Source organism: Saccopteryx leptura, chromosome 3 (genome assembly GCF_036850995.1).
Source record: "Saccopteryx leptura isolate mSacLep1 chromosome 3, mSacLep1_pri_phased_curated, whole genome shotgun sequence".
Classification (NCBI taxonomy): Eukaryota; Metazoa; Chordata; class Mammalia; order Chiroptera; family Emballonuridae; genus Saccopteryx; species Saccopteryx leptura.
In genome coordinates this window covers 104,265,390-104,292,235 of record NC_089505.1, presented here as the reverse complement: position 1 = coordinate 104,292,235, position 26,846 = coordinate 104,265,390, and the positions used below count along the sequence as shown (strand labels likewise).

Genomic DNA, 26,846 nt, shown 5'->3' with positions numbered 1-26,846 from the left:
ATTCTAGCACCTGAGGCAGAGGCCATAGAGCCATCCTCAGCGCCCAGGCCAACTTTGCTCCAATGGAGCCTTGGCTGCGGGAGGGGAAGAGAGAGACAGAGAGGAAGGAGAGGGGGAGGGGTGGAGAAGCAGATGGGCGCTTCTCCTGTGTGCCCTGGCCGGGAATCGAACCCGGGACTCCTGCACGCCAGGCCGAAGCTCTTCCACTGAGCCAATCGGCCAGGGCAACACTCTCAATGCTACCTGGAAAAGAAATGGAAAACGTGCATCTGTTTTCATGGGAAAGAAAATGTGAGCAACAGTGGAATTGATTGATAACCTCCCTGCTTCCTCCCACCCCCTAGCCCAGGATAAGTTACTGAGTCAGGACCAGCTCCAAGTCTGATTTACTCTTTCATATTCTCTTAAATGTCTGTAGAAGAAAGAACAAGTGTATTGAGAACACTGCAGAAATGAAGAAGGTAGAGGGAAAAGGGGACATGAGGTTAGGCAGGGGAGGCTTCCTGGAGGAGGTCATTTTCATTTTATGAAGGCAAATGGGGAAGACAGCAAGAGCAGGTTTAACTTAGTCATAATGTGGTTTTCCTAAGCTTACTAGACTTCCTGGTGCCCAGACAAGTTCAGAAGCTTGACCAAGGTCACATAGCTACTAAATGGCACTGACACTGGCATATCCTGGACGAAGTGGGGGGAGGGTCACATCTAACTCCTTATGCCTGGTTCTATCTCCTTGGTGCTAGAGCAGGTAAAGGGAAGCAGACAATGCCTGACCAGGCGGTGGCACAGTGGATAGAACGTCGGACTGGGATGCGGAAGACCCAGGTTCCAGACCCCGAGGTCACCAGCTTGAGCATGGACTCATCTGGTTTGAGCAAAGCTCACCAGCTTGAGCCCAAGGTCGCTGGCTCGAGCAAGGAGTTACTCGGTCTGCTGAAGGCTCACATGAGAAAGCAATCAATGAACAACTAAGGTGTCGCAATGTGCAATGAGAAACTAATGATTGATGCTTCTCATCTCTCTCCGTTCCTGTCTGTCCCTGTCTATCCCTTTCTCTGACTCTGTCTCTGTAAAACAAAAAACAAAAAAAGAAAAGCAGACAAGCATAATATGGTGAGGGGACATAAGGGGGTCCCCTCCAGAGATTCTCAAACAGCCTCCCTCTGCCACAGGGGGAGCCCAGTAGTGGAAAAATACAGCAAGGTGAAATGCCCAGGTCTCAGGATCAAGCAGATCCTAGTTGGGATCCTGGCTCTACCACTGACTACAGCAATGTTACTTTACCCGAGTTTCAATTCTCTTGCAAGATTGCTACAGAGATATAGTCTCCAAGTACCCAGTCAAGGGCCAGGCTTAGTGAAAAAAAAAAAATTACAGCCATTATTTTTCCATAGTGCCTGGCCTGCCAAAACTGAGTGAAAGGGCTGGATACTGAGGGTACAGAACGAGTTTCAGTGCCAGCCATTCCCAAACTTGCAGCTACTGGGCACAAATGGCCAGTACAGTTGGGGTGGCTAGCAGGTCAAGCCCATGATGCAATCACAACTTCCTGCTAAGAGGTGAACCATGGACCCTTAGGAAATGGAAAAACAGCGCATTAACAAGATGTACAAAACAAAAACTCGCAGAACTTTTATTTTCATACAGAACTGACAGCAAAGCCAAAGACTTCTGTGCTTGAACACTGAATACTCCTCCTCACCCATGGGACATTTACAGAGTCATCATGTACCCTCTAGAATCCAAATCCCAAGGCTGGGGCCTCTTCCCTCTGGCCCAGCCTCACTGCAGGAAGGGCTCTGAGGCCTGAAGGGGTGCCAGTCGCTTCCCCATGCCTGCATGGGTATGAAATGTGGCACACTGACCAGGCTCTTCTGCCCCAGCCCAGGGAGGAGGGTCAGAAGCAAGCAGCATCTTGACCCTTGCCTTTCTTCAGTCACCTCCACACTGGTCAGAGAGGAGGCACATACTGCCGGAAGAAGGTAAGGGAAGTCGTAATTCACAGCTTGTTTACTATCGAAAGTGCCTGGGATCAGTCCTTGGCTGCTTCTGACTCCAAGCAATCCACTTAAAATCGAGGAGAGGGGACAGAAACTGCATGGTCCTTGGAAGGTAGCCAGGAGACTGACTCCAAGAGTGAGAGTCCCCAGAGGCCTTCAGTATCCTACAAGTACACTGCTGGCAGACTGAAGACTCAGACATGGAAATTTAGCCCCATCCCTTAGTCTGCAACTGAGGAAATAAAGGTCAAGGACGTTTGGCAACATAGCCATGGTCACCTGGCCAGTGATGGGGCCCAAACAAGAACCCTGGGGTCTCCCATATCTCCTACTGGGCCACATGCCACTTAGAAAGGATCAAGTTTTTGGCAGATATCTGCAGCAGAGCCACAGGAAACAGGAGAGTAGGGTGCCAGGCAGGTGCAACTTGAGAACAGATTGCCCCTAACCTCGTCACAGCCATTGACTGTGGCTCTAGAGGTGAGGCCCTGAAGAGGTTCGAACTTCACCCATAAAGGACCAGAATACAGAGAATTTATAATCTAATACTCCTTACTCTTCAGAAGGCAAAGTGACCAACAGAGCTACTCAAATTCTCTAGAGATAATTTTTGATGAGCTTGCCCTCTTTCCTGGGGCCTCATACCACCGGTGTGGGAGAAAAGTGTAGGAGGGCAAAGGAGGTCAAAGGAAGTGAAGTAGGATTGGGGCAATCAGGAAGCAAAGGGCCTTTAGGCTGCCAGACAGAACAGGTTTTTGGGGAGCTGGATGCACAGACCTGCTGTGACCGTGACTTTCACATTGATGGGTGAACGGCAGGTGAGAGGTAATGAAACTGGAATGTGGGAAGAAGAAAAGGAAAGCTGCCCGGAGTGTCTGTCTCTAGCCCCTCTTCCTTGGGCCAGACAGGGACCTTCCTAGTCCCGGAAGGCCACAGTATTTGTGGGTTCCTGGGGCCCAACCTGGGGGCACACAAGTCCAAACTCAGCCCATTTTACTTCCTGTGCCTTCTGCCTCTGGGTTCAGAGGCAGAAAGAAGGGCATGGCCCCTGAGGATCTGCTAGTCCTCTTCCTGCTCCGAGGGGCAAAGCTGAGATCCCAGAGGTCATGTCCATTCCAGTGAGAAAATGGAGGGTGTGGCTCGGGGGCTGCACATCACACAAAGGCCCACCCCAAGCGTGGTGGGTGTGGGACAAAAGGATTGGGTCTGTTTCCAGACAGAAAAGTTATTGCAGGGAGGAGGATGCCCCCAGGGTCAGCTGCTCCGGGCCCAGGTCCTGTGCAGGAGTCAGGTCATGTAGCGGGTGATGGCACGGAGGGCGTACAGCAGTGCGGCTTGCATGCGGGCCTCCAGGAGCAGCAAGTTCACGTGGACCTGGGGCACAGATGAGGGCTTGTCACAACTGATGTCAACCCTCTCCATCCCCCTCCCTCCCACATTGCTACTACTATCCCTGACCACTCGCCTTATCTTTCCCTTTTCTAAGGCTCTGAGCAGTTGGGTGCAGTGAGTGCTGAGGACACAAAAACACATTCATCTTTATTGTGATTTTATCCCCCAAAGCTAAAAGTAAGAGCTACCATTGAGCACCTGTTGGGTTTGGAGATTTACATTCATTTTCTCATTTCATCCTCCCTGCAATCTTGAAATGAAGGTAGTATTTATTCCCATTGTAAAGATAAAAAGCTCAGGGAGGCAGAGTGACCTGCCCAAGGTCATACTGCTATTGATAGTGTACTGACTTCAACCCAGGTCCTACGGGCTGCCATTGAGGACCCTGTGAAGCACATTCCCATCTTATACCTTTGTCAATAGAGTCTGAAATCACACAGTGGAGTAGGACTTAAACCCAGGACAATATGCCCAGGTATCCCACCTGGCAGTCCAGACTCACTCTGGGGCACATCATTGGGCCCAGACCCCTTGGTCCCTTGTCCCTCCCACAGGGACCACACCCATACCTTCTCTGAGTGGCGGAAGTGCCTCCAGAAGAGGTTGTACATTCTCCGGGTGGTCTTCTCTGGGTAGCAGGCCACCGTCTTGATGTAGACCTTGAGGTTCCGCTCTAGAAGCTGGTTCACCTCCCCATAGTCATAATCGTCATACCTACAGGAAAAGGCCCCAGAAGCATCACTCACCCTCAGCTCCCAGAACTCGCTCCTCTCCCTCAGCCCCACCTATAAAAGGAGGAACAGAGCGTAGCAAGAAAAGGCAGAAGAGAGGAAGCAACTAGAACCTTGGTTCCTCTTAGAAAAATAGCTGATGTCATATACCACAGGCCAAAGAATGTACAGAGAATAAGCACGCTTTATTAGGTATCAACATAATCCATGTGAACATATACTCACAGAATCCTCAAAACTATTGTATACAACTGCATACAAAACTGTTGTATACAATAAACTGTATCCATCAGCCACATTTTGTAGATAAAACTGAGATTCAAAGTGAAGTCACTTTGCCCTAGGTCACATAGCTGAGACTAGGATTCAAACCCCAAAGTCATATTGACTACTTTAAAGAAGACCACAGAAGATGGGGCAGGAGGTGAGTGCAAGTATTTACCCTGGAGAAGGAAGAGGGAAAGGGCAAAAAAGGAGCTGGTACTCATTTTACGGATGAGCAAACTAAGGCCTGGAGAAGGCAATTAATTCGTTTAAAGTCAAAGAGCAAGTTAGTGACTAGTACAGAAGCTACTTTGTCGTTCCCCAGTCCTGTGAGCCACTGAGTCACCTCAAATCAGTGTGGATGGAAAAGACTGGTTGAAAACTGGAGGACTGAGTCAGTAAACAAAGGTATAGGATCAAGGATCATGTTGGAGAATGGAACTGCCTGGATCTGAAGCTGGGCAGGAACTAGCCTGTGCCTATCTATCTATCCTCGGTCTCCCCTGGGTTAGAAACCTGCCAGTGACCAGCAGGATGGCTGCCAATTAAGTACAGTTCAACCCACCCAGTGAAATAGGATTATCAGTTAGTAATACACAGAGATACACATTTATGCTTTTTGGAAAATTAGAAAAAAACTTTTTGATGGTTGGAATAAACTGTTAAAAGAGAAAAGCAAGAAAAAAATCATGTGTTCACTAAAATAAGCTCATGTTTGATTAAGTAAAATACATGAAACGTGTAAGCAAGAAAATCTTGTTTTCATATAATTATGTATGTATTGGTTACTTGTGCATGGAAAAAATATAGGAAGGAAATACCTGACAATAATAAGAGTGGGTGGTATCATGAATAGATTTTTTCTTCTTTTTGTTATGTTTTCTAAATTTACTAAAAAGCAGGCTGTTTCTCTTTACAAACATCAGACACATATATTTTTAATGAAATGACCATTATAATTTCAGCTATACAAAAGCACCTACATAAGAAAGAAAAGAAGCATGGAGAAAAATGTCACAGGGTGCAGATGTGGTTGTAGAGTAATAGAATCTTGGGAAATTGTTTTTTCCTTAATTCTTAGAATTTTCCACAGTGGAATCAGTGTGATTTTTTCTTTTTAAAGAAAAAGAATTATTTTGTGTATATCCTTAAAGTAATCTCACATCACTTCTAGGGTATATCTATGAGGACTTAGCTCTAAGACTGGTTAGTCAGTGCACATGGTGTTTATAATAATGAAAAACTGCAAACTATCTAAATATCCAGAAATAGGAAAATGGTTGTATAATTACATAACATGCAAAACAAAACACCATGCAGTAGATTCAGTGGTTAAAAATACATAAAAGATCTATTTATACTGAGAGGGAGAAGGAAAGAGAGAGAGATAAACTTTGATTTGTTGTTCTACTTATTGATGCATTCATTGGTTGATTCTTTTATGTGTCCTGACCGAGGCTCGAACCCACAACCTTGGCATACGGGACAATGCTCTAACCAACTGAGCTACCTGGCTAGGGCTCAATAACAATTTACTGCATAGCCTTCCACACATTATCCATGTATGTACACACTTTTAGTAAAAGAAGAGAGAAAAGACGATTCTGGACAGTGACCAGCTTTCTTTTCTCTCAATACATTTTGAATATTTTCCCATGGCAATGTAAATAGACCATTATTGTAATTTTTAATAGCTACATAATATTTCACTGAATGGATATATCATATTATAAAGTCCCCTACTGATAGGCATTTATACTGTTCTTATTTATTATGAGAGAAGAACTGCCACTTGGAATGGAAATATAAGCATAACTAAATTTCTCCCCCTCTGATATACATATCTCTGATATATATATGATAGTTGTCTCTAGGGGGTGGGATTAAAGTGTCATTTACAAAGTTCAAACAGTGAGCACATCTGTTATCTTTTTTTTAAAATTATTTTTATTTTATTTATTCATTTCAGAGAGAGAGAGAGAGAGAGAGAGAGAGAGAGAGAGGGAGAGAAGGTGGGGAGGAGCAGGAAGCGTCAACTCCCATATGTGCCTTGACCAGGCAAGCCCAGGGTTTCAAACCGGCGACCTCAGCGTTCCAGGTCAAGGCTTTATCCACTGCACCACCACAGGTCAGGCATGTTATCTTCTATAGTCAGCAAAGAAATAGCCTGACCTGTGGTGGCGCAGTGGGATAAAGCGTTGACCTGGAACACTGAGGTCGCCGGTTTGAAACCCTGGGCTTGCCTGGTCAAGGCACATATGGGAGTTGATGCTTCCTGCTCCTCCCCCTTCTCTCTCTGTCTCTCTCTCTCACTCCTCTCTCTCTAAAAAAATCAATAAATAAAATATTAAAAAAAAAAAAAAGAAATAAATTAGCTTAGAAAAGCATATAGGGAGGAAGAAAGGAAAAGAGAGAAAGAGGAAATAGCTGTGAGTACAGACTGAGGATGTGCAGTGCACGCATGCCCTGGATGAGGGGTCATGTGCTTACCTGATGCCGAAGACACAGTGGATGTAGTTCCAGATAGCTCTGCGGAGCATGGAAGTGTCCACTCCGCTGTGCATGGCCATGGTGTTGTAGGTGAGGCTATAGGCCGCCTGAAACTTCTCATCCAGCAGCTGTCCACCCTCAGGGTAGAGCCGCTGGATCAGTGAGTAGCCATGGTCTTCCCATGTATAATCCTGACGAACATGGGAAGGGTCAGTAAGTAGAATCTTTGGGGCCCACAGCTGGCCAGACAGACTCCATCTTCTGGAGCACCCCACCCACCCCACCAATCTAACCTGCTGCTTGATCTGGGCCTGCGAAGCCAAGAGGGATGCACTTTCTTGAGGGAGAGAAGGTACCCACTTCTAACCACTCAAACCACCCACCTCTCGATTGTTTGTAAATCCAGAGCAATGTCATGATTAGTGGGAAGAGCCCACCTGGGCACGGAACGTGGGGGGCGCCTGAGTCCCTCGCCGGGTGAAGTCCTCATATCCGAAAGTGGGGTCTTCTACAAAGCACAGGATGTCTGGGTGTGGAGAGGGCTCCAGAATGTCAGCTGAGGACATTAAAAAGAGGTCACAGTGAGACCAAGGCATGGAGCCCCGAGGTCTCCAAGTCTTGATTAATCATCAATATGAGGCCAGGCAATACAGGGTAGGCGGCCAGAGAAAGCCCCTTACTACAGTGAGTGGAACCAGGATTCCAGTTAAAGCCAGTCCTGGGGGAGGAGGTAAATTAGGCCCATGGACCCGGAAATGAGGCCCCAGTAATAACAACAGCAATCATAATCATAGCAGTTATTTATGGAGCCACTTACCCTGGGGCCAGGCTCTGTGCTAAGAGCTTTGCTTTTCTTGTTCCATTACCCTACACATCAGTCCTTTTTGTGGGAGGAGACTGAGGCCCTGAGGCAGGAAGTGACTTATCAGTGGTCACACTGCCAGAAAGGCTAACAGGCAAGATTCAAACCCAGGTCTGACCCCAAAGTACAAGAGATGCAGTGCATGGAGGTGCCAATTCTGCAGCAGGGATGGCAGAAGAAGGGGGCAGCTCCTGGGACTGGGGTGCTGTGATCAGTACCTGAGGGGGTCACCAGCAGGCTCTCGGACTTTTCCAGTTCAAAGCGGCTCTCCATCTCCTCCTGAGAGGCTCCCTCATCCCATAATAGGCTCTCCTGCAGCTGCCTCATGCGTTCCATCAGAGCTTCCACGTCACGGGCAGCCTCAAAGCCCTGGAGGAGGAGACCGATGATAACCATCAACTCCTCTTCCCTTGACACCCCCGGGAAACTTTCGCACATGCTGGGCCTTCCTGAATGGGCAGCTCGGATGGTCTGTGCTTCCCCAAGTGAAGTTTAAGAAGCTACAGAACAGACATGCATTCTCTAAGCACTGACCACTCTCACAGGTAAGGGATTTTTAAAGTATCTGTATTTTCATATTAAAACAAACAAGGCCATGTTATAGAATAAGAGACAAACTATGTATTTTGCAAGTGCTAAAATCCAGGAGACTTGAAGCCTGTGGGGCTATGTGTTGAGAGGCCAGTCAGGTATCTACTTCATTTAATCCTCACAATACACTAGGAAGTAGTGGTCTTTATACTCATTTCATAGAGGAGAAAATGAAACTTTCAAAGTCAAATAACTTTTCTAAGGCCTTTCACTGGGAGATAGGGAAGCAGTGGCTTCTACCCAGAGATGAAAAACTTTGCCGGCTTCCTCTCCTACCAAGCCCCAGGCCAGAGACTTACCCCAGAATTAGCCAATGAATCCCTGCTGGGGGGGCTGTTTTGCTCGCTGGGGGGTGAAGGTGCCTGGAGAGCAGGGCTGCCCTCTGGGTCCCCTTCAGGGAGGATGCCACAGCCAAAGACGAAAGAGGCCAACGAGTGACAGTGGGTGAGCAGGACCAGGGCCTGGATGAGTTCGGCCAGGGACCAGCTATGCTCGCCGGTCTTTAGCAAGGCCTGGAGAGGAAAGAAGGCCAGACTCGCTCAGTGCCTGCCTCGGGCTGCCTGCTGTACTCCAGCCCGGACCCTGTGCTGCCTCGGGGCCTGCATCTCTGCCCACTGCACCTGGATATGCTCCTTGGTGATGAGCCACGGCCGGTGTGCCAGCAATTTGTTGATCTCGTTAAGCTTACGCAGCTTCTCAGGGGCATGGTGGAGGCCAAGCAGCCACTCAGGGTCACCGCCAGTCTGCAGAAACTCGGCCATGTGGGAGCCCACCAAGTAGGAACACTGGTGGCGGGCGGCAGCCTGTGGAGATGAGTGGACACGCCTAGGTCACACTATTCTTTCTGTGCCCTGCTCAGGATGAGTACTCCATGGAGAGAGACATCACAGGCCTCACTGTTGCCTGAGGTGGGAAGTTTAGGTTCTAACCCTAGTCTACCACTGGTTTATTGTCCTACCTTGGGCAGGTCATCTACTCCTTTATGTCTCAGTTTCCCAAGCTGTAGAGCAAGTGCTAAAGATACCTCGCTTCAAAATATAAAACTCTATGGTCAGATAAAGCCAGGGCTCTCCTCTGCTTCTCCTCCTTGTCTATGGAACTGGTTCAGGAAGGTCCCAGCAAAAAGATCTGCAGACTGAAGCCCCCACCCCAATGTGGCCACCCCTACGAGAGTCAGGGGTAGACAGGCTCACCATGATGGCAATGTAGTGGCGCCAGGAGCTGGCCAGGGGCCCATCTGTATGCAGCAGCAGGTAGTGCAGGCGCCAGAATCTGCTAAAGTAGTCAGGGTGCAGGCCCATCACCACTGCCAGGTTGTCCACCCGCCCAGAGGTCATCAGTGCCTCCAGCCCCAGGTTCTGCTCCAGGCTCTCAGCTCCCTCCTGAAGGACCTGCCAAGCAAAGGTGAGGTGAGGATGGGTTCCCCTCCTGTCCTTTCTACCAAAGAGACCAACATATTCACTGCAGTGGGATTGTAACAGCAAGAAACTAAAAACAACCACCATGTCCCAAAAGAGAATATGAGAGTAAAAGACATTTCATTAAGGGATTAAACAGATTTATTTAACACCTTCTATAATAGCCAATACTTATATACTACCTATGATATGTCAAACACTGTTTAAACTCTTTATATGTATTTACCCATTTAATTCTTACATTTGTGTAAGAATTTTCTCCATTTTAAGATATGAAATAAGAATTTTCTCCATTTTAAGATAGAAAAACTCAGGCACAGAAATTAAAATACCGTTTCTCCGCCTTCATGGAGTTTCTCTGCTGACAGAGTGAACCTGTACAGCCAATGGGAAGGCATGGCAAAATAGTTCGCATTTCCTGAGTGCTTTCCTCATGCTGGGGCTGAGTTTGGAGATTCTTCTGTATTAACTCACTGAATTTTCCCAATTAACTTGTGAGGTAAATACTATATACTTTCGCCCCCATTGACAGATGAGGAAATCAAGGCCCAGCGAGGTTTCATTCCTTGCTCTGTTGTAGGTCTAGTAAATGACAGAATCAGGATTAACCAGGAAATCCAGATTAACCCCAAAGCCTACTTCTTTCCCTTATTATAAAAGAGGAGTCGTTATTTCAAAATGAGAAAACAAAACACAAGAACAATACTTGAGCTTAAAATTCTGGGTTACAGACATGAATAATCAGCAGGTCATTTACATAGGGTGGAGGGAGCTGGGGGGCTTAGACATTTGTTAACAGCTCATTAACTACTTGGTCTAGAATCAAAACATTTGTCTTTGTTCATTGAAAGCTAAAGAAAAAGAAGAAAAGTATTTTAAAAATTTTCCATGCATGTGCTTTGAAGACACTCCCTCCATACCAACTCCATACTAGAATTTCAGCTCCATGATGGCAGGCGATTTTGTCTGTCTTGTTCTTTGCTGTCTCTCCAGAGCCTAGAACAGTGCCTTACACAGATTAATCATTCAATAGAAATTGATTAAATAAATGAATGACTGATTCAGTAAACGAGAGGTCTCTGATGTATTAAGTGAAAAAGCAAAATGAAACAATAACCTCCCCCCTTCCAAAACATGCCATAAACTATGACCTGGGTTCTGTATGAAAACAAGTCCAGAAAACAATGGCAAATGGTTAAGTAACACTGATTACTTCTGGGGTAAGGGGGATTGCAAGAGACTTGAGCTTTCTGAAACATTAGAAAAATTTTAAATAATGAACTTATACTTTTGAAGTAAAAAGAAACTTTTAATATATGCACAGTCAATGATGAGAAGATAGACATAGATGGTTCTATCTTCTTGAGGAAAAGCAGGCCTTGTTCTGGGAATCAAAAGATTGTTCATTACCTAGCTGTGTTATTATCACTTTATCTCTTTGAGCCTGTTTCTTCCCAGCAAAACGGGATTGATTCGCCTGCTTCACAAAGCTGTTTTGTGGATTAAATAAGTCAGGAACCTCTGAAGGGGTAGGTTCAAACTGCTATTTCAAGAGACAGGAAAAGACCCTTACTCATCCAATATCACATGTCCCCTCTTACCAACCACCAATGATTCCTAACCTCTTCCAAGCTCACCTCTTCCACAGGGATGAAGGCGCTGGGGCCTCTAGGGCCTCCTGGAGCCCGCCTCTCTCTCTGCTCCTAGAAGTAAAAGTATCATGGTTAGTTGGCAGTAAAAGGGAAGACTAAAAGGATAGTTCTTTCTTCAGCTTTCTCTTCCTACCCAAGGGGCCATACTGAACTTTTAAAATCTACTTTCTGGTGCACCCTGCATGGATTCAGGTGGGAGACCTACACCTGTTTGGTGGGTGGAGAGAGGGTAAATGAGGGGGCTCATCTCATAGGTTTAGTTCTTCGGGAACTGGTGAGGGACACGAGACCCCTGTATTGGGTGAAAGGGTCTGGGGAAGAGACATATACAGCCACCATGCTACACATCTCCAAGAGACCACCTTCTTGGCAGCCCTGGAGAATCCATACAAGAAACCCCCTCATTTACATCCTAAAGCCAGGTTACCAAGTATCCTAAGATTCCTATGATGCAGCTGGCAGTCTCTCAAATTGTCATTCCCTTGTCCCTCCCACGATCACTGCCTCATAGACCACTAAAATTTTTGGTCTGGACAACCAACCACAGCATCACTAGGGGTCTCCCCTGCCCTATCCTACCCATCCTGTACTAAATTAACAAAACAAATATAACATCCCCCTGAGCTCCACCTCTAGGACTAGGAGCAGATGTAGTGAGTACATGACCCTGGTGGTTTCTAAAAAGGACAAACTTTCTGTACTCCCAGTAAACTTTCTTAAGGGCAAATATAATCAACTGGCTTAAAACCCTGCCTCTACCTCCCATAGCCTTTGACATAAATTGGAGTAACAGGCCCACCACTCCACTCTCCCACTAGTCACTCCTTTTGCAGAGATAATTCTTATAGTCTTCCAGGGTCTAGGAAACTTTTTTCAAACCCTCATCTGTGACCCCATAATTCTCAGTGTCTTTGCTTCTGAAAACACTGTCTTCTAATTGCTTGAATTAGGTCTCCCAACTCCCAGGGCACATTTTGTAGAGAGCAGCGCCAGGTCATTCATACAAGCCTATGAATGAAGAACACAGAGAAAACAGAGAGGCATAAGGGAATCAGGGCAAGACATACACGGCTGACAGCAGCAGCTGCTCTGATGTGCGTGTATTGGAGTCCCTTTGCAAACCACCAATTATGTACTCACTAAATCTGCCCCCAGTCCTAGAGGTAAGGTTCAGGGAGGATGTTTTACATATTATTTGTTTTGATAACTGGGAGGAGGGCTCTCAACAATGGCCTTAGAAAGAGTTGGGGGCCTAACCCCCCCCAAAACAGAACAAATTATACCCTCACTGGATAGAAATAGTATCCCCCTAACTCTTCCCATGTTATTAAAATCCAGACTTATTACCAATGGACACAGGTGTTCAAGAACTAAATATAACTGAACCTTCCTTCTCAGATGGCCAAAAGCGCGCACGCACACGCACGCACACACACCCAGGAGGCAGAGCTCGGGGCTCTGAAAGAAGACAAAGGAAAGAACATTGTGACCTGAAAGTCCCAAGTATGAATAACAATTCTGCCACTAACTTGCTGTGAAACTGTGAGAAAGTAACTTAAATTCTCTCAGCCTTAACTTTGGACAAAGAAGGTAGTTGGGTTGATTGTTCAGGCCCCTTTCAGCCCACACTTCTGGGGAGCTACCAGGCTAGGCTGAGTCAAGTCCAGCACAGAAACTGCCATAAGTCCCAAACACTCCCTCCTCCCTCAGCAAAGAGAAAAAGCCAAACAGCACAGTGTGGGAGATAAGAATTGCTGACTCCAAAAAAAGGGCCTCCCCATCAGGGGATCTGAGGACAGAGAGAAAACCACAGCCAGGTGGGGTGGAGAAAGGCAGGGTGGAACTGGGGTTTGGGGGTTGGGAAGACAGGGAGGGCCCACCAGGGTGCTAGTGAGGTACTGGGAACAGTCTTGGGAGTCCCTTCTCATTCTAAAATTTGCCCCATGAGCTGTCAAGGGAAAGAATCTGTGGGTCTTTTAAATGGCAGGTCTGGATCCACCAACATTTTCAGCTATGATGATGATGATGATGACAACAACAACGATGACGACAGAGTATGATAAAAGATAGAGACTCGCCTGACCTGTGGTGGCGCAGTGAATAAAGCGTCAACCTGAAAACGCTGAGGTTGCCGGTTCAAAAAACCCTGGGCTTGCCTGGTCAAGGCACATATGGAAGTTGATGCTTCCTGCTTCTCCCTCCTTTTCTCTCTCCTCTCTCTCTCCTCTCTATAATGAATAAATAAAATCTTAAAAAAAAAAAAAAGACAGGGACTTTTTTTTTTTTTTTACAGGGACAGAGAGAGAGTCAGAGAGAGGGATAGATAGGGACAGACAGACAGGAACGGAGAGAGATGAGAAGCATCAATCATCAGTTTTTTGTTGTGAGACCTTAGTTGTTCATTGACTGTTTTCTCATATGTGCCTTGACTGGGGGCCTTCAGCAGACCGAGTGACCCCTTGCTCGAGCCAGCGACCTTGAGTCCAAGCTGGTGAGCTTTTTGCTCAAAACAGGTGAACCCGCACTCAAGCTGGCGACCTCGAGGTCTCGAACCTGGGTCCTCTGCATCCCAGTTCAACGCTCTATCCACTGCACCACCGCCTGATCAGGCGGGACTCTTTTTTTAATCTTTAAAAATTTGAGAGAGAGGAAGGGAGAGGGAGGAAGGGAGAGGGAGGAAGGGAAAGGGAGAGGGAGAGAGAGAGAATGATAGAAAGAGAGGGGGGAGAGGGGGGGAGAGAGAGGGAGAGAGAGAGAGAGAGAGAGAGAGAGAGAGAAGCATTCATTTGTTGTACCACTTAGTAGTGCACTCATTGGTCTTTTCCCTGTGTGCCCTGATGGGGGATCAAACCCACAGCCTTGGTGTTTTGGGATAACACTCTAACCAACTGAACTAACCAGTCATGGCCTAGGATAGGAACTCTTGACATCAACTGCTTGGGCTCAAATGACATCTCTACCACCATCTGCTACCTATGACAACCTGTTTCCTCACCAAATTATGGGGCTAACAGCATCTACTTTCACTGGGTAGCCTTTACCTCAGAACCTCTAGCATAGTAAGCACTTAATACAAGTCACCTATCATTAACCTCATTGTAATTTCAAAAAATGGCTTCTCAACCCAAGCAGTACTTAGAATCCCTTTGAAAGCTCTTTTTAAAAAAAAACAACAAAAAACAAACCAATGCCAAGGTTCCACCTCAAGCAATTCTAACTTAATTGGGTGGGCATAGCATAATTGATAGCCCGGATGTATAAGGCATTGTGTTAAGTGCTTTCCAGGTTGAACCGAAATTAATCTAGTCATTCAATACTGATTCTGATGACTAAATTTCAGCAGCACAGTAGAAGAGTAAAAAAGGCAAAGTCTCAGCTTTCACAGAATTTACAATCTAATAGAGAAGGACAAACAAATGATGAATAGAATTTCAAATCATAGATTATATAAAGTAAATTAAACAGAGCAATGAGAGAGTTTATGATGGGGTAGGGGGTGGTGTGTGCAATACTGCATGTAGTGAGTAGACAGGGAAAACCACTGAGGAGGTAACTTTTGAGTTGATACCTAGATATCAATTATCTAAATGAGTTGATTAGGAAGCAGTGCCTGTAAAGATCTAGGGAACCAGCATTCCAGCCAGAAAGACTAGAAACTGCAAAGCTTTGAAGGCAAGACCAAGTAGAATCTATTCTGGAGTTCCAATACCCTAAATGCTGCCCTGACTTTGGCATTCAGAACTTTAGGGGAAGCAGACAGGGCAGGATCACACTGCCAAGAGATGATGCCTTCAAATCAGCCCTCCCCTATTCCCTGGGATAAGAAGTCAATAATAATGCCCTGGCCCAGTAGCTTAGTTGGTTAGAGCATCATCCACATTCACTAAGATTGTAGGTTCCAGATCCCCGATCACGGCATATATAGGAATCAATCAATGAGTGCATAAATAAATTGAACAAATTGACTTTTCTCTTTCTTCCTCCCTATGTTTCTCCCTTCTTCTCTCTCTAAAATCAATCAATAAACTTTTTTTAAAAAGTTAACAATAATAATGATACGTAACAACCATGATTATGCACTTTAAGGCAGGAATTACTATTACTAGGGTTCCTACTTTACAAATGATCTCTCTGAGCCTTGTTCCTCTAGTCACTTCTGGTCACTCAGCCAGGAAGGAGACAGTAGAGTTGGGATACAAGCCAGGTTTATGCAACCGCAGAAACTATTCCTAGTCTCTAAACTTTGCAAGGTCTCAAAAGCCCCACAAGCTTTCCATCTGTAGTTGACCAGGACTGGGAAGCTCTTCTCTGCTCACATCCCTGGAAATCCACTGCCCCAATCACAGCACCTGTCACACTGTGTTGTTCCTTACCTTGAGGGTACACACCAGAACTGGTTCCCTGTTGTTAACTCCCAGTTTCTAGCACAGCACAGTCCAACAGAACTTTCTGAAATGATGGAAAAATCTGTACCTATACTGTCCAATAAAGATGGTAGTCCCTAGCCATGGGGGCTGAACATGTGAAATGCCACCAGTGGAACTAAAAAACTGAATTTTAATTTTTTAAACATTTATTTATTGATTTTTTTTTTTTTAAAGAGAGAGGAAGGGAGAGACAGAAATCTCAATCTTTTCCGGTCTGTGGCCTCACCGGGGACTGAACCCACAACCATTGCATATTAAGACAATGCTTTATCCAACCGAGTTAACCCACCAAGGCTGAATTTTAATTAATAAAAAAAAATTTTTTTTTTTTTTTTTTTTACAGAGACAGAGAGAGTCAGAGAGAGGGATAGATAGGGACAGACAGACAGGAACAGAGAGAGATGAGAAGCATCAATCATCAGTTTTTCGTTGCAACACCTTAGTTGTTCATTGATTGCTTTCTCATATGTGCCTTGACCATGGGCCTTCAGCAGGCCGAGTAACCCTTGCTCCAGCCAGCAATCTTGGGTCCAAGCTGGTGAGCTTTTGCTCAAACCAGATAAGCCCACGCTCAAGCTGGCGACCTTGGGGTCTCAAACCTGGGTCCTCCGCATCCCAGTCCGAGGCTCTATCCACTGTGCCACCGCCTGGTCAGGTTGAATTTTAACTTTTAAAAAAATTATCGGCCCTGGCTGGTTAGCTCAGTCAGTTAAGAGCATCCTCCCAAAACAAGGTTGCAGGTTCGATCCCCAGTCAGGACACACACGGGAAGCAACAAATGAATGCATGACAGAGTGGAACAACAAATGAATGTTCCCTTCTCCCTTGCTCGCTCTCTCTAAAAATTACTCATTAAATTAAAAAACCCTGGCCGGATAGCTCAGTTGGCTGGAGCGTCGACCCAACGTGGAGGCTGCCAGTTCAATTCTCCAGTCAGGGCACATACAGGAGCAGCTCGATGTTTCTGTCTCTCTCACCCTGCCTATCTCTCATAAAAAAAAAAAAAGTATAAAGGAAAATTATTAAAGCCCTGGCCAGGTAACTCAGTTGGTTAGAGCATCATCCTGACATGCTAAGGTTGTAGGTTGGAGGGTTTGATCTCCTGTCAGGACACATACAGGAATCAAAATATGAATTCATGAATAAGTGGAACAAGTCAATGTTTGTCTCTCTTTTTGCTCCAAAATTTAAGGGCTACAGTACTGGACAGTGTAGTTTCAGCACACTTGATAAAGGCAAATTCCCACCCCCACTTTACAGATGAAAAAAATCCAGAAACCAGATGGGGCAGGTGACCTATGCAAGGTAACACATCTACTATGGGCAGAGGGAAGACCAATGGTGACTGCTCCTATAGGTCCAATGGAAGGGGTCCTGCAGGGCAGCAGGGACACTGGTCAGCCAGCCTCTGGGTAGCCACTCCACAGGGAAAGCATCAGGCCAGTGTAAAAAGAGGATAATCACCTCAGAGCTCAGTGCTGGGGGGTCCTAAGTTAAGTCCTTACTAAATGTTATTTAAAAATTTTTTAAATTATTTTATTTATTGATTGATTTCAGAGAGAGAAGAATGGGGGGAGTGAGGAAGAGTGAAGAAAGGAAAGAGGGAAAGAAGGAGGTAGGGGGAGGGAGGGAGAGAAAGAGAGAGTCAAGAGGCGGGGGAGAGAGAAACATCAATTTGTTGTCCCACTTATGCATTTATTGGTTGATTCTTGTATGTCCCCTGACCAGGGATCAAACCTGCAACCTTGGCGTATTGGGACAACGCTCTAACTGAGCTACCTGGCCAGGACTTTGCTAAATGTTAATTTTTATATTACCTCAGGCATTAGTATACAGTTTCCATCTCATCTTCATCAGTTTTGGGGTGGGGGTGTCTATTTTGCACTTAAGGAAATATTAAGGTTCCAGAGGTTAAGTATCAGAAGACAACTGGCCAATCTGATATTTGAACTCAGTTCTGTCTGGCTTCCAAAGGTTCTGTCCATACCCACATCATACTCTACCTCCTGGAGTAGCCCCAGCCTTTACTCCTGGTATCTTATCCATGGCCTACAACCCCCAGGACTCAGCTACAGACATCTGTGAAGTCACTCTGCCAGCTGGGAAAGGGCAGACTACCCCACCCCAATCCTGTGGGCAGCTGTGGTCTGCTGAACTCATATACTTGGCTGGGTTTACACCTGAGGAGGAGACATAGCATAAGCAGCCTCTTACCAGCCTTGGGGGCAGGAGGTGTAAGTGGTGCCACAAACTCACCATGGGCTGGGCACTTGGCTAAATCGGTTCTATTATCTCTTCTTCAGAGATAGCTCATTGAGACTTTCTTGAGTCCTGTTCCAGACAGGCACAACTCAGATTGCACTTCAAAGCCTGCACTTCACAAGGGTCAGTCAAGCCAACAGGGGCAATAGTTACAAGCACTTATTAGGTGCTAAGAACAGTGCTGGGGATGTGACCTATAGTGTTTCTAGTCTAGCAAGGGAGTCAAAAGAGAAATGCCTGATTATACAACTGTTACACTATAATTGGGATAAAAGCTCCTAAAAGGAGAAGAGGGACTAGTTGAAGGTATGTAGAGGGGTTTTATCTGGTGGGGGAGGAAACACTTCCTTGAAGAAACGATGTTTGTTTGTTTTTTGTATTTTTCTGAAGCTGGAAACAGGGAGAGACAGACAGACTCCCGCATGCGCCTGACCGGGATCCACCCGGCAAGCCCACCAGGGGCGACGCTCTGCCCACCAGGGGGCGACGCTCTGCCCCTCCGGGGCATCACTCTGCCGAGACCAGAGCCACTCCAGCGCCTGGGGCAGAGGCCAAGGAGCCATCCCCAGCGCCCGGGCCATCCTTGCTCCAATGGAGCCTTGGCTGCAGGAGGGGAAGAGAGAGACAGAGAGGAAGGAGGGGGCGGGGGTAGAGAAGCAAATGGGCGCCTCTCCCGTGTGCCCTGGCCAGGAATCGAACCCGGGTCCCCCGCATGCCAGGCCGACGCTCCACCGCTGAGCCAACCGGGCAGGGCCAAGAAATGATGTTTTTGAGGAAGTGATTCTAGAGCTTAATGGGGCTCTGAAACATACTACTGATGCTAGATTGAAGTGGCTGAAGGCCTTGATCCTTTGAAAGGGTGTGCGGTGAAGTGATAAGAGTTGAGGAGACTCTACATGTGCGTCTTCCCATGGGCCTTGGGTTACCAGGCTTTGTAAGTTCAGCACCCTGCTGTCTTCTAAGGAACCCACTATATAGAAAAGGTTCAGACATCACCCACTTTCCCCCCTGCAGACATGTGGCTTCCATCTAAAGGCCACTCCCTCAGAGCTTGCCCAGACCACTTCCCAGGCACTGTCCCAGAGAGGGTGGACCAACTCCCACTTCAGGTAGGAGGGACAGGCTCAGGCACACCCTGTGAGACACTATGGGGAAAAGAGAAATGTGTGATGGCCACATTCTAGCAAGAGCTAGCATGTTTGACACAGTTACTGTATTTCAGGCACTGTGCTTGGTATTCTCAGTCAATTCTCCTAACAATCCCTCAGAGATACTATCAAATCTTCATGGGAGAAAGGGGCAGATCAGAGAAGTGATCACTTGGCCAAGGTCACACAGCAAGTTAAGTGGGAGGGGGGAGGGCTAATACAGTACACCAACCCAGAGCTCTGCTGAGGTGCTCTTAATTGATATGACAAGTCCTTAAATAACATGGTTTTATTTAACATTGTTTATATCAATTAGCCTATGGTAAGATTAGTTTCCTTATGCATCATTTTGCTTAAACTCACAGAACCTACAGACCATGTTAAGTGAGAACTTACTGTGTTTCCATTTTTTTCACAAATGAGGAAACAGACTCAGAGTAGAGTGGCTTGGTCAAAGTCATACAGCTGAGAATTGGTTTAGGAGCCTCAGTGGAGGAACAAGTGAACTGAAAACCCAGTACACAAGCCATCTACTGCTGGAAGCAGGACCTCCCCAGAAACCATGCTGCTCAGAGAAGCCTAGCAATTTTCCCAGGGTCATCATTTAGACTAGCAATTGTCAGACTCCCAACTCCAGTAACGCACTTTTGCGCCACTCTTCAGGCTGGGAAACTAAAACGAGCAAAACTCCCTGTAATGCCAAGCATATTCGGAAATCCCAGAGACACTCATGCCAAAGGATGAGTTACTCTGCGGGGTTAGTGAAGAGAAGCTTCTTCACAGTCCCTCTTGGACCTCAATTTTCTCATCCTGTGAAATGGAACTATAATATAGCTCATGTTTTGCTAGTTTAGTCCTGAGAACTCAGAGAAAAGGAAAAACCCAAGGTTGGCATCTAGTAGGTGCTTTATACATGCTTAGATGTCTATTATCGACAGTAGTGGTGATGGGATGGAGAGGCGGGGGCGAATTGTCAGATTAGACCCAGCCTTATTCCTAGTCTCACTGCAAAGGGAATTCCTGCGAAACAAACTTCTGAGACCTCAAACCATTTGGTACTGTACCGCTTAATCCGAGCTTGGTTCGGGAGCCTTGGCCACAGTTTTCGCCCTCTCCCCATAGCTCTGGTGGCCGCTGCCGCCGCGTACCCGGCAGCTGGCCAAGGCCCGGAAGCACCCGCGCCCCCCTTTCAAATCGGGGGTGCAGGTGGGGGTGGAGGACGAGGTTAACCTTTGTTGGCCAGTCCCAGGTGCCTCATTCTCCGCGCTGGGGGATTGGAGCAGGGACGTGTCCAACCTAGAGTCGTCTGCCCGCCAACCCCAGCGCAGAGGAAGGGAAGCTGCGGAAGGGGGCGGGGAGGAGGAGTGGTCGGGCCGCTACGGCCGGGATTTGCCTGGACTTGACGACTCCGTCGACCTGAGCCTAAACCCAAGGAAACCTCGAGAAGGCTCTCCTCTCATTGGCCAGGAGTCCGAGGGAGCCCAGGAGGGCTCCACAGCACTGGGGGGAGGGGAAGGGGCGGAGAGGGCCGAGGCTGCTAGTTGATGCAACCCCACTCCAGGTTTACGCGCTCGCTCCCTCTTCCTGAGCCGGGGGGAAGGCGAGGGGGGGGGGGGGGCGGTGAGAGGCGGCGCACCGACTCAGCTCAGGTTAGCCCGAAGCCTGGACGCGGCTCGGGGTTCAAGGTAAAAGTGGCGTGGCTCGGCCGCTGCTTACCTCTCCGGCCCCGGGGCCGCCGCCACCGCCGCCCCGGGCGAACGGCAGGTAGCCCTTAAGCTCCGCGCGGCATTCAGAGTCCGCAACAATCATGGTGTGCGCCAGGACCCAGCCGCGGCTCCCCGACGACCCGTGCACCGGAGGGGGTTGTGGACGGACGCACGCAGGAAACCGGGACTGGGGGCCGCTAGGGAGGTTCTAGAACCGCGACGTGTCTCTCTGGGTTCCAGAACGCTCCGAAAGCCCAGAATCCGCTGCCTCGCTGGACTTTCCTCTTGTCCGGCTTCGGGAGCGGTGAACGGCCTCGGAAGCCTGGGATTGACCGCAGCGCACGGGTTTTCACGGCCCGGAGAGCCTCTGAAGTTCGCAGTGGTAAAGGCTGCTCGCGGACACAGCGCTCCTCAGCATCCCCGCCGCGCAACTGCCAGCGCTCGCCGAGCTCTGACACCAGCTGCGCGGCTCAGCCCGCTGCGGTCTCCCGAGGAGGGAGGGGACACAAAAGCCCCACGCTGCAACCAATCAGATGCCTGTTTCCTGGGGAGGCGGGGCGACAACCTCCTCAGGAGTTTACTGTTCAGCCAATCCACACCGGGAAGACCCGGGAACACTGGGAGCTGTAGTCAGCCCCAGACGAATGTTGTAAACTTTTGCAAAAGGGTTAAGTCACACTATGGGCAATACCCGACGAGAGTGACGGCCCAGAGAGTCATTAGAGCTGCCTGATGAAACGGGACTTCACCGGGCTGGGCCGGAGAGTCGGGTGTGAAATTCCTCCCAAGTATGTTCTTTAGCTTTTCAGTTCCTGGAGGGACTGGTTAGGGTTAGGAGAGATGGTGCTAATTATAGAGCTGAGAGAGCCAGATCTGGGCACAGCCTTCTTCTCCTGGCCTCTGGGAGGGCTCCACCTTAAAATGTATCAGACACAGAGAATCCACCTTATTTGTAGAGTATTCTGGAAAAGGCTTTATTCATTGAAGTGTCCTTGGCAGCCCCCAGTCTAACCTCAACCCCTATTGCCGTGTTGACCTTCTGCTCCCTTGGGCGCTTCAGGTCCTTTCCATCCCTGCCACCCCTCTCTAGAAACTTTATGACAAGACAGTTTACTGGATCTTTTCTTACCTCTCTGGCTACTTCTCTTTCTCCTCCCATTCCCTGGACTGTGGGTGTTCCCCTAGTTTCTGTTTTTATCTGTCATCTTCAGACATACTCTCCCTCCCTGATCTCATCTATTTCCTGGCCTTCAACTCTCCATTCGGGAGGAAGTCCCTTCCACCAGCCCCTCAGCACCAGTAAGGAAGCTGAATTCATCTTCTGTGCCCTTCCCACAGATCCTCTTCACAGTTTTCTCTTCAGAGCTCCAATTTCTTTTTTGTTTGTTTCCATTTAAAAGTCATTGTTAGCTCTGAATAGAGAATCATGGCTGGAGTGAGGGTGGACTAAATGACCTCTAAGATCCCCTCTGAGACTTTCTGAGTCTAGGCTTATACTTCCCAAAATGACCTTATGGCTTGGTCTCCTGCCTCCAACTTCTTGAGAGAAGGAAATTAGTTTCACTCTCTGCTGAACAACCAAGGCACTTGAGCTGTCTCCTTTATAACATCTATCATTTTACACCTTATAATGTAATTTTCTGTGTACATGCTTATCTGACCCTTATGATTATGAGCTCCTTGAAAGCAACATCCACATCTTGACATCTTTGTCTTCTACCCTGTGCCACTTAGCACAATGTTCTGCCAAGGTTCTGGCCTTCAAGCCTTTCCTTCTAGTAGTTACCTCTGCAAATCTCTGCCCACTGAAATTCTACCCAGCATTAAATGCTTTCATTCGTGTTTGTGGCCTGAATGAAGGTTTTGAAATGCCACTTCCTACAGAAAAGGTTGCTTCTTCAGCTCAGCTGAAAGGCCTCTCTTCCCCTCCTCAACGCAATGTTTCTACCCCTGTATACCACTGGTTTTCAATTTGATGCAGCCTTATGTCTACATACCTTACCACTTCCCTCTAACAAACAATGGAATGTTATTGGACACTTTTGCAAAGGGAAGAAACTTGAGCTTTCCTAGAAAAGTAAAACTTTGTGTCAGAGTTGTATAATATCTTCTTTTGACTGCATCAGGCTATGTCAGAGCCCCTTTAAAGCAGGGACTGAGTCTGTCTCTATTTCCCACTAGCATATAGTGATTTCTCAGTAAATATTTTTAAATGAATGAATATGAATACTCTCCTCTGTAGAATAACCCTTTAGAATCTTCAAGGAAGTGACTAAGCCATTTCCAAGGTTTCACTTACAAAGTTAGTGACTTTGTGAAAAGAAAAAGCAATACTGATATTCTAAATTGGATTAGCTTTTGTGACCCAGTCTCCAAGGAAGGAAAGCTTGAAAGAGGCACAGATACTACCATTTGCTGAACTCCAACAATGTCCAGGATACATCTGTTATCTCATGTAACTCTCACTACAACCTTGAGAGGTAGGCATTATGCCCCCATTTGTCAGATGAAAAAACTGAGGCTCAAGAAATGTGTTGGCCATGGCCAGACAGCTTAGTAATATGTTGAGTAAGGATTCAAACTCAGACAGGAATGACACTAAAGCAAAACTCCATGCGCCACTGATGACAGAGGGAGCTGAGTATGTAAGAAGCAGGCTGGCACAAGGAACTACTGTGTAAAGCAGAATTCCAATACATGAATTGAGAAACACAGTTGTCAAGTGGCCTTTAACTGGTGGGCCAGAACATGCTTTTTCATAGGACAGCCTCCATGAAAAACCAAGTTATTATCTGAAGGTGGTTAGGGCAGCTGAAATCTGAGCAAAAGGAACCAATGAAAAGATGAACCGTTGGGCCCTGGCCGGTTGGCTCAGCGGTAGAGCGTCGGCCTAGCGTGCGGAGGACCCGGGTTCGATTCCCCGCCAGGGCACACAGGAGAAGCGCCCATTTGCTTCTCCACCCCTCCGCCGCGCTTTCCTCTCTGTCTCTCTCTTCCCCTCCCGCAGCCAAGGCTCCATTGGAGCAAAGATGGCCCGGGCGCTGGGGATGGCTCTGTGGCCTCTGCCTCAGGCGCTAGAGTGGCTCTGGTCGCAACATGGCGACGCCCAGGATGGGCAGAGCATCGCCCCCTGGTGGGCAGAGCGTCGCCCCTGGTGGGCGTGCCGGGTGGATCCCGGTCGGGCGCATGCGGGAGTCTGTCTGACTGTCTCTCCCCGTTTCCAGCTTCAGAGAAATGAAAAAAAAAAAAAAAAAGAAAAAAAAAAAGAAAAGAAAAGATGAACCGTTGAACTGGCTCCACACAGAGCTTAACCTGCTGGTCAATGCTACAGTCTCTTCCTTTCCTCTTACCTTCGATATATATTCATTGACCATCTAGTAGGCACTGTGCTAGGCTCTGGAAATCTAACCAGTAAAGTTTGCAGCCCAGTGAGGAATGCCCAAGTAATACAAGCTGAGTTTTTTGTTGTTGTTGTTTTTTACAGAGACACAGAGAGAGTCAGAGAGAGGGATAGATAGGGACAGATAGACAGGAACGGAGAGAGATGAGAAGCATCAATCATCAGTTTTTCATTTTGACACCTTAGTTGTTCATTGATTGCTTTCTCATATGTGCCTTGACCGTGGGCCTTCAGCAGACTGAGTAACCCCTTGCTCAAGCCAGCGACCTTGGGTCCAAACTGGTGAGCTTTGCTCAAACCAGATGAGCCCACGCTCAAGCTGGCAACCTCAGGGTCTGGAACCTGGGTCCTCCACATCCCAGTCTGATGCTCTATCCACTGCGCCACCGCCTGGTCAGGCACAAGCTAAGTTTATTCCTCCCCTCACCTATGCCTAGTATTTTTGGCTCAGTAAAGATCTCCACCCTCTGTTGCCATATTCTCTTGACTTGCATCAGCCATGCTGAGGCCACTGATTGGCCAAAGCTTTTATTATTCCTCATTCACATTCCAGTCCTGAAGATATGTCTAGATTGGATAGACCCACTCAGATTTTAACCCTAATGACAGTTTCATCTGTAATAGTCATTCCTGCTGAATTAATTTTCTAATTCCAAATTATGGGATCACTTTGCTATAATGACTTTGTCTCTGACCATACTTGGGGCTGTAATTTATCACCCAGATATAATTTTCTGAGTTCTTATTGTTCTATTTAACCATATTCCCCACTACCATCTCAGGATACAATTCCTGCCTTGGGAGAGCTTTCAGGAAAGAAGCCCACCTCCAACAGGTTTAATAAAGCTAAAGCTGCCATACCCTCTGTGGCTCATTCACACATTCATCCATTCAATCACTCATTAAGCAGGCATTGTGTTAGGTGCTGAGGAAGGTCCTCCAGAGCTGACAGGTGCTGAGCTGTGAGCTGCACAATTAAAATTGAAATTGTCCCTTGGAGTTGTGCATCAGGGAGCAGACCAAGCACAGACTCTCAGAAACAGGGCCCTCTTTCTTTCTTTCTTTCTTTCTTTCTTTCTTTCTTTCTTTCTTTCTTTCATCTTTCTTTTTTCTTTCTTTTCTTTCTTAGAGCCAACTATCTCTTAAGAGTACTGCCCCAGGAATCCTAGATTTTAACTATGTGACCCAGAGAATTTTTTTCAGTTCTTAAACTGTTTTCTCATCTGTAAAACAAAGGAATTGGAAATCATCCAGCCCTCTGGAGCCACTGTGGAGAGGTCTGGACAATACATGTAATTCGGTTTCATCCATTGTATACTGAAGACAGAAACAGTTCACCCCTCTTAATAAGAATAAATCAAATACAAAAACTGACCAGCTGGGCGCTTTTGGATGATTCACTAAGAATTCCAGTTTAGCTTTATCTGCTGAGTGAGCCCTCAGCGCCTCCTACAGGCAGAACCATGCTATAGCTCAGAACAAACTAAGGAAAAGGGTGGATTGAGGGCCGCACCAAACCGTTTTGAGTTTATAGGATTGTCAGGTCCCATGTCACTACTTGAAGGTCCTGAAAAGAGGCCAGGCAACAGCTAAGTAAAGATCAGGTGGTTGCTGAAGATTGCCCTACTGCCAGCCTGAATGTACTAACCATTGTTTAGATTTACTCCTGCATTCTATAGGCATGTAGCCTGAGGTCCAGAGAGAATTACCACTTGCTCAAGGCCCCCAGAAAGCTGGTCACAGAGCGGAGACTAGAACCTTGGGGTCCAGACCCCAGGCCAAGGTCATTTGCATTGAAAGAGGCTGCCCCAGGAGCAACACGTTTCCAGTAAGAACAATTCCCTTTGTTCCAGTGTCTTCCTCTATTTCTACCTTTCCTTTTGTAGAGGCGCAACATTGCCTTCTCAAACACCCTGAGGCTTTCCATGGAGCAAAGCTCCTCCTGATCTGTCACCATCCTGACCTACCTCTTCTTACCCTTATCCTCCTTTCAAAAAAGTTGTACTTGGAATAGGATATCGGACTGGAAGGTTTCAGTCCTAACCTTTTCTAGCTGTGTGAACCTGGACAAGTCACTTCACCTCTCTGAACACGTTTCCTGCTATGTAAAACTGGGCAATAAAATTTACCTTCCTTGGGGCTGTTGTGAGGATGAGCACTAATGCATACAAATCCTTTAACAAGGCTTGATGCGGATTAAGTGCTCAATAAACTGCAATGATTAGTATTGATATCGTTACTGTTGTTAATTTGAAAGTATCTAACAGTGCAGGAAGACAGTGGGCGTTCAAGAAAGGTGGTTATAACCATTTATATTTAAAAGTTTGAAACAGGGGCCTGGCATTCAGCAAGAACTGAATACGTAAACAGTGGTTAGTACCTCTTACTTTTTTGTTTATTTATTGAAGAGAGGAAAGATGGGAGGGAGAGAGATGGATTTGTTGTTCCACTTATTTATGCATTCATTGGTTCACATTCTCATATGTGCCCTGACCAGATCCAACTC

General features: G+C 47.0%; 1 protein-coding gene across 1 annotated transcript; it reads right to left on the bottom strand.

Annotated features, from left to right (window-relative positions):
• Positions 1 to 1,605: 1,605 nt before the first annotated feature.
• SESN2 (sestrin 2) lies at positions 1,606 to 21,444 on the bottom strand. Its single transcript, XM_066375611.1, has 10 exons — positions 20,951 to 21,444; positions 11,383 to 11,448; positions 9,521 to 9,718; positions 8,948 to 9,130; positions 8,627 to 8,839; positions 7,955 to 8,105; positions 7,312 to 7,430; positions 6,875 to 7,065; positions 3,959 to 4,103; positions 1,606 to 3,371 (listed from the first exon to the last, which is right to left on the bottom strand). The coding sequence occupies exons 1-10, from the start codon at positions 21,041 to 21,043 to the stop codon at positions 3,285 to 3,287; spliced, it is 1,446 nt and encodes a 481-aa protein (XP_066231708.1). The 5' UTR covers positions 21,044 to 21,444; the 3' UTR covers positions 1,606 to 3,284.
• Positions 21,445 to 26,846: the final 5,402 nt, after the last annotated feature.

Bases quoted from the DNA above. Each gene is read 5' to 3' on its own strand.
- SESN2 (XM_066375611.1), bottom strand. From the start codon at position 21,043: ATGATTGTTGCGGACTCTGAATGCCGCGCGGAGCTTAAGGGCTACCTG. The intron at 9,131-9,520 runs GTGAGCCTGTCT...TCATCTCCACAG, and splicing joins GCCACTACATTGCCATCATG to GCTGCCGCCCGCCACCAGTG. The intron at 7,066-7,311 runs GTGGGCTCTTCC...CATGTTCGTCAG, and splicing joins CCCCCACGTTCCGTGCCCAG to GATTATACATGGGAAGACCA.